Source organism: Anolis sagrei, chromosome 11 (assembly GCF_037176765.1).
Source record: "Anolis sagrei isolate rAnoSag1 chromosome 11, rAnoSag1.mat, whole genome shotgun sequence".
Lineage (NCBI taxonomy): Eukaryota > Metazoa > Chordata > Lepidosauria > Squamata > Dactyloidae > Anolis > Anolis sagrei.
This window is the reverse complement of record NC_090031.1, coordinates 17,230,259-17,237,500: the sequence shown is the minus strand read 5'-3', so window position 1 is coordinate 17,237,500 and position 7,242 is coordinate 17,230,259. Positions and strand designations below refer to the sequence as shown.

Genomic DNA, 7,242 nt, shown 5'->3' with positions numbered 1-7,242 from the left:
GCATGCTGAGGTGCCTCACCACACTACAAATCCCAATTCTCCATTGCAATGAGCTAGAAGTTACAAAGTGGGAGAATTGTGGGAGTTGTAGTTTAATAGAGAAGGCTAACTACAATGTAAACCTTGAAAATTATATAATAATAATAATAACAACAACAACAATAATTGTTTGGTAGAGAATCGTGGGAGTTGTAGTTTGAATGAGAAGGCTAACTACAATGTAAACCTTGGAAATTATATAATAATAATAATAATAATAATAATAATAATAGTTTGGTAGAGAATCGTGGGAGTTGTAGTTTGAGGGAGAAGGCTAGCTACAACTTAGACCTTGGAAGTTATATAATAATGATAATAATAGTTTGGTAAATAATCATGGGAGATGTAGTTTGATTGAGAAGGCTATCTACAACTGAAACCTTGGAAATTATATAATAATAATCATAATAATCATAATAATAATAGTTTGGTAGAGAGTCGTAGGACTTGTAGTTTGATAGAGAAGGCTAACTACAACTTAGACCTTGGAAATTATACAATAATAATAATAGTAATAATAATAGTTTGGTAGAGAATCATGGGAGTTGTAGTTTGATAGAGAAGGCTAACTACAACCTAAACCTTGGAAATTATATTATAATTATAATAATAATAATAATAATAATAATAACAATAATAGTTTGGTAGAGGAACATGGGAGTTGTAGTTTGATGGAGAAGGCTAGCTACAACTTAGACCTTAGAAATTATACAATAATAATAATAATAATAATAATAATAATAGTTTGGTAGAGGAACATGGGAGTTATAGTTTGATGGAGAAGGCTAACTACAACTTAGACCTTGGAAATTATACAATAATAATAATAGTAATAATAATAGTTTGGTAGAGAATCATGGGAGTTGTAGTTTGATAGAGAAGGCTAACTACAACCTAAACCTTGGAAATTATATTATAATTATAATAATAATAATAATAATAATAATAATAACAATAATAGTTTGGTAGAGGAACATGGGAGTTGTAGTTTGATGGAGAAGGCTAGCTACAACTTAGACCTTGGAAATTATACAATAATAATAATAATAATAATAATAATAGTTTGGTAGAGAATCATGGGAGTTGTAGTTTGAGGAAGAAGGCTAACTACAACCTAAACCTTGGAAATTAAATAATAATAATAATGATGATTATGATGATGATAGTTGGGGTGAGAATCATCGAGGTTGTAGTTTGATGGAGAAGACTATCTACAAGGTAACAATAATAATAATAATAATAATAATAATAATAATGGTTTATAGGGAATCATGGGACTTGTAGTTTGATAGAGAAGGCTAACTACAATGTAAACCTTGGAAATTATATAACAACAACAATAATACCATGGAATCGTCAGCGTTGCAATGCAAAAAAAAGTCCGATGACTGGAATAATCAATCATAATACTAAAAAAAGGGATGCCTCGCGATCACAGCGAACAGACGGCGGCTCCCGTTAATATAATTCCCTGATCCCTTTGGAAAAAGGCTCAGCGGAGTTCATCCTCCCCAAATCCCCCAGGGCTTTTCTCAAAAAATCCCGTGCTTTGCGTGCCTCGCGCTCGCTCGTTCACTCGTTCGCTCAAGAGGAATTGCCCGGTGGCCCTTTCCCTCCTCTTCTGTCAAAAGGCTCGATTCATCTTTGGTGTGCCTTTGGATTCCAAGAAATGAGATCCTCTCTATGCTCTTCCCCTCAAGATGTTCTTCTTCCTAAGGTTTAGGAGGAATCCCTTTGTTACTTGAATCCATCAGTTGGTGTTTTAGTCTCAGGAGGAGCTTGCTCTATCCTCGGCATGGTTGCTCCTCCAATCTTCTCCAAGTGAAACATCTCAACCACCTTCATTGTTCCTCACCTTCTGCTTCATCGTGGATCAATCTTCTCCAAGCTGACCATCCTAACCGTTGTTCCTTGGCTTTGCTCCTCAACCTGAGCTTTCTCCTCTTTTTCCTCTTCCATCACAGGTCCACGTTCACCAGGCTTTTCTCCTCCATCGCAAGTCACCCTTCTCCAAGCTAAAGATCTCAATTCTTCTGTAATTCCTCACATTTGCCTTTCCTTCTCTTCCTCCATCACAGGTGAATCTTCTCCAGTCTAGACACCTGAACGTTGGGACATTGTTCCTCACCTTGCCCTTTCTCCTCCTCCTTCTCCATCAAAGGTCAACCTCTTCTCCAAGATCATCTTCTCTTCTTCTCCCTCTTCCATCATAAGTCAATGTTCTCCTAGCTAAATAGGAGAACATTGACTTTCTCCTCCTCCTCCATCATAGGTCAACCTCTTCTCCAAGAGAACCGCTCAACTTCTGTTGCTCTTGTGCTTTCTCCTCCTCTTCCACCATAAGTCAATGTTCTCCTAGCTAGTCCTTACCCTGTCCTTTCTCCTCCTCCTCCTCCTCCTCAATCATAGGTCAACTTCTTCAAGAGAACCACTCAACTTCTTCTGTTGCTCTTGTGCTTTTTCCTCCTCTTCCATCATAAGTCAATGTTCTCCTAGCAAAATAGTCCTTACCTTGTCCTTCTGCTCCTCCTCCATCATAGATCAACCTCTTCTCCAAGATCATCTTCTCTTCTTCTCCCTCTTCCACCATAAGTCAATGTTCTCCTAGCTAAATAGTCCTTACCTTGTCCTTTCTCCTCCTCCTCCTCCTCCTCCTCCTCCTCCTCCTCCTCCTCCATCATAGGTCAACCTCTTCTCCAAGAGAGCCACTCAACTTCTTCTGTTGCTCTTGTGCTTTCTCCTCCTCTTCCATCATAAGTCAAAGTTCTCCTAGCTAAATAGTCCTTACCCTGTCCTTTCTCCTCCTCCTCCATCATAAGTCAACCTCTTCTCCAAGAGAACCACTCAACTTCTTCTGTTGCTCTTGTGCTTTCTCTTCCTCTTCCACCATAAGTCAATGTTCTCCTAGCTAAATAGTCCTTACCTTGTCCTTTCTCCTCCTCCTCCCTCATAGGTCAACCTCTTCTCCAAGAGAACCACTCATCTTCTTCTGTTGCTCTTGTGCTTTCTCCTCCTTTTCCATCATAAGTCAATGTTCTACTAGCTAAATAATCCTTACCCTGTCCTTACCCTCCTCCTCCTCCATCATAGGTCAACCTCTTCTCCAAGAGAACCACTCAACTTCTTCTGTTGCTCTTGTGCTTTCTCCTCCTCTTCCATCATAAGTCAATGTTCTCCTAGCTAAATAGTCCTTATCTTGTTCTTTCTCCTCCTCCTCCTCCTCCTCCTCCTCCTCCTCCATCATAGGTCAACATCTTATCCAAGAGAACCACTCAACTTCTTCTGTTGCTCTTTTGCTTTCTCCTCCTCTTCCACCATAAGTCAATGTTCTCCTAGCTAAATAGTCCTTACCTTGTCCTTTCTCCTCCTCCTCCACCATTATCACATATCAATCTTCTCCAAGATAAATGCCCCAGTGTCCTTCATTGTTCTTCAACTTGTGCCTTCTCGTCCATTATAGGTCAACATTCTACAGGCTTTGCTCCTCACCTTGTCCTTTCCCCTCCCCCTCCCCCTCCTCCATCATAGGTCATTTTTCTCCAAGCCAACCATCCAACTTTGCTCTATTGTTCCTCTCCTTCTGCTTTGCTCCTCATCTTGTCCTCTCTCCTTCATTGTAAATCAATTTTCTCCAATGTTACCTTCCCCAATTTGTTCCTGTGCTTTCTCCTCCTCCATCATAGGTCAACATTCTCCAGGCTTTGCTCCTTACTTTGTCCTTTCTGCTCCTCCTCCATCATAGGTCATTTTTCTCCAAGCCAACTCTCCAACTTTGCTCTATTGTTCCTCACCTTCTGCTTTGTTCTCCCTTTTGTCCTCTCTCCTTCATTGTAAATCAGTCTTCTCCAACGTCCCCCTCCCAGCTTTGCTCCTCAACCTGTGCTTTCTCCTCCTCCATCATGGGTCACCGTTTTCCAGGCTTTGCTCCTCACCTTGTGCTTTCTCCTCTTTCATTATAAGTCAGTCTTTTCCAAGGTGACCTTCCCAACTTTGTTCCTCAGCTTGTGCATTCTCATCCTTCACCACAGGTCCATGTTCTCCAGGCTTTTCTCCTCACCTTGTCCTCTCTCCTCCTCCATCACACAACTTTGCTCTGTTGTTTCTCGCCTTCCGCTTTGTTCCTCACCTTGTCCTCTGTCTTCCTTCATTGTAAATCAGTCTTTTCCAAGGTCACCCTCCCAACTTTGCTCCTTAACCTTTGCTTTCTCTATCACAGGTCCATGTTCTCCAGGTTTTGGCCTCACCTTGTGCTTTCTTCTCCTCTCCCTCCAGGTCCAGCTGGGAGCTCCCGGACCTGCTGGAGGGCAAAATCCAGGCAATCAGTGACTCAGATGGGGTCAACTACCCCTGGTACGGCAACACCACGGAGACCTTCACGCTGGTGGGTCCCTCCAAGAAGGAGACCAAGTTCAGTGTCAGTATGAATGACAACTTCTACCCCAGCGTGACCTGGGCTGTGCCGGTGAGCGACAGCAATGTGGCCAAGTTGACCCGCATCCACCGGGACCAGAGCTTCACTACTTGGCTGGTGGCCACCAACACAGCCACGGGGGAGATGGTGGTCCTGCAAACCATCAAGTGGCGGATGAAGCTGGGCATCGAGGTCAACCCCCAGCGGCCCCTGGGCCAGCGGGCCAAGCTGGAGGAGCCTTCTGCACAGGAGCAGCCACAGGTCCTGAGCAAGAACGAGCCCATCCCGCCCAGTGCCCTGGTCAAGCCCAATGCCAACGACGCCCAAGTGCTCATGTGGCGGCCCAAGGAGGGGCGCCCCCTGGTGGTCATCCCCCCCAAGCACCGGTAGCGCGGAGGAAAGGGAGGGACGGGCAAGGCCCACTCACTCTGCATTAAAGAGAAAAAGCATCTATTTCAGAGGCACTTTTAGACTCAAACAACCATAACGGTAACAATAATAATAGTAATAATAATGCAACCATTCTACCTTGACCCGATAGAACGGATCTCACTGTGCTCCCCAACGACCCCCCGAGTTTATAACAAAAGGGGGGCGGGCATTTACCTGACATCGCTGCATTTTTACAAAAAGGGAGAAAATACACGGATAAACACTTATTTCCAGCTTTACGTTTGCTTTAACGACAGACCCACCTTCCCTTGGGTTAACGTTTCAAGTTCAGTCTCGTTTATTGAGAGAAAGGGGAGACGGATGTGTTTTTCTTTTGGTGCTTTTCAACAGGGGAGAGTTTATTCGAAATACATATCATGTTGGGAACTAAAAGAGATCATTTTTAATATATATATAAAAAGATATATATCTAAATATATATATATATGGGGGACGGTGACACGGGTGGAAACGACGGGTGTTTTATAACGGCAAACCCAAATCACGCGGCCTTATGTAGATTTTGCGTTGCGTTGCCAAACTTTTGCCTTAAGATACGTTTCAAAAAAGGGGGGAAGACAAAGACAGGAAGAAGGAAGGAAGACACATCTACTTTTCCTTCACCTTTTGCTCCAGTCGGATGTCATGACAGACCGTAGATGGCTCCACATCATTTTGTGACATTTTTCCTGCCTGGAATTCAAGAAAAATCAGGATTATTTTCACTCAATTATTGCATTCCAATGTTTTCTCAGCCTTTCCCTCCAAACCTTATTTGTGGCAATTTTCTGTGTGTGTTTTGTTTTGGTAACATTTGAGAGTTTGGGTTTTCTTTAGTGCTGGGATATGAATCTTTGCTAACTGTGTAACCAAGACTCTGCAGCCTTAGTTGTTCTCATCCCATAATTCAGGATCAGAATCAAGAGTCATTTTTAGGCCAAATAGACATTGCCCTAGAATGTACTTTGAAACAACATTATATATAGTCAGTATAGACCAATATAATGCAATATAAACACACTGAACTGCATTATATGAGTGTACACTGACCATATAATGCAATTTCAAAGTCTGTGTCCCATGGACCATATCCTCCATGTCAGCCATATTAATAGTATGCATCTACACTATTATATAATGCAGATTGAATCTGGGTCAAGTGTTAAAGACATAGATTGCAGTTTCAAACTCAAGGAGCGTCAGGTAAGAAATATAATAATAATAATAATAATAATAATAATAATAATATAAAATGAAAATTAATAATAATGATAAATGTCATGATTGAAAATAATGAACATATATAATAAAAATAATATTAAGTATTAAATAACATTAAATAATAATAATCTTTAATAATAGAAAATAATAAAAATAAATAATATTTTAAAATTTTAATAAAATTAAATACTAATAACCATAAAATGGAATAATGATTGAAAATAATGAACATATATAATAGCGTTAAATAATATTAAACTAATAATAATGATGATAATATAAATATTAAATAATGAATAACAATCATAAAATGCAATAATAATGGAAAATAACGAATGAATATAATAAAATTAAATAATATTAAATAATAATTGAAAATAATATCAATAAAATTAATTAATTAATAATAAAAATGTAATAATGTACACATATAATAAAATTAAATAATTTTCAATAAATGGATAATAATATATTAAATATAATAAATAATAATAATAATAATACATTAAATATAATAATGATAATAAGGTCCTGTGAATCCAGCTGTAGTGATAGAGTTGGCTCCCATTTGGCACCCTATTAGCAAAGCAGGAGCTGTGGCTTTGGTGCAATTAAAACGCCAAATTAAATTATCATCCGATTCAATGTAATTGACATTGCAAAGCATCACCAACCTGTTTAATTATATTAAATTTTTTTTTTTGGTGGCAAAGCTTTCCTTGAACTTGGAACCCTCTTGAGAAATGAGGAATGTGCCAATCTGTAGGGAAGAGAGAGAGGGGATTAATTAATACCCAATTAGTCTGGATTATTTAATAAATAATAATAATAATAATATGAGAGGGGGGAGGTCATTTGCAGAGGCAGCTTCTGGCAGATAGTTAATTAAGCCAATGAGACAGCTGGGCCTCGTGCTGGAAGGTCACATTGGTGCCGCTCCGAAAATAAGCGTGCGAGGTGGCGGTGCTCTTGTGCGATGCACGAGGGCCGAAGAAGAGTTGGCATTCAGAGCCGCTTTTTGCACAGCTCTTGCTATCCTGTGTTGCTTTGCAGACAGGACTCTCTTATCAAGGGCTCCTTCGTAGCAAAGTGACTGATATGGACAGAGGCAAACACATGGAAGGAAAGCAATAGTATTT

At 39.9% G+C, this 7,242-nt stretch overlaps 1 protein-coding gene across 1 annotated transcript in view; it reads left to right on the top strand.

Annotated features, from left to right (window-relative positions):
- The window catches only part of FAM78A (family with sequence similarity 78 member A), a 22,905-nt gene extending 17,796 nt beyond the window's left edge, over positions 1–5,109 (top strand). The window contains exon 3 of the mRNA XM_060757159.2: positions 4,312–5,109. Within this exon, the coding sequence (XP_060613142.2) occupies positions 4,312–4,840 (529 nt within the window). The 3' untranslated portion in view covers positions 4,841–5,109. The remainder of the gene's footprint in view (positions 1–4,311) is intronic.
- Positions 5,110–7,242: the final 2,133 nt, after the last annotated feature.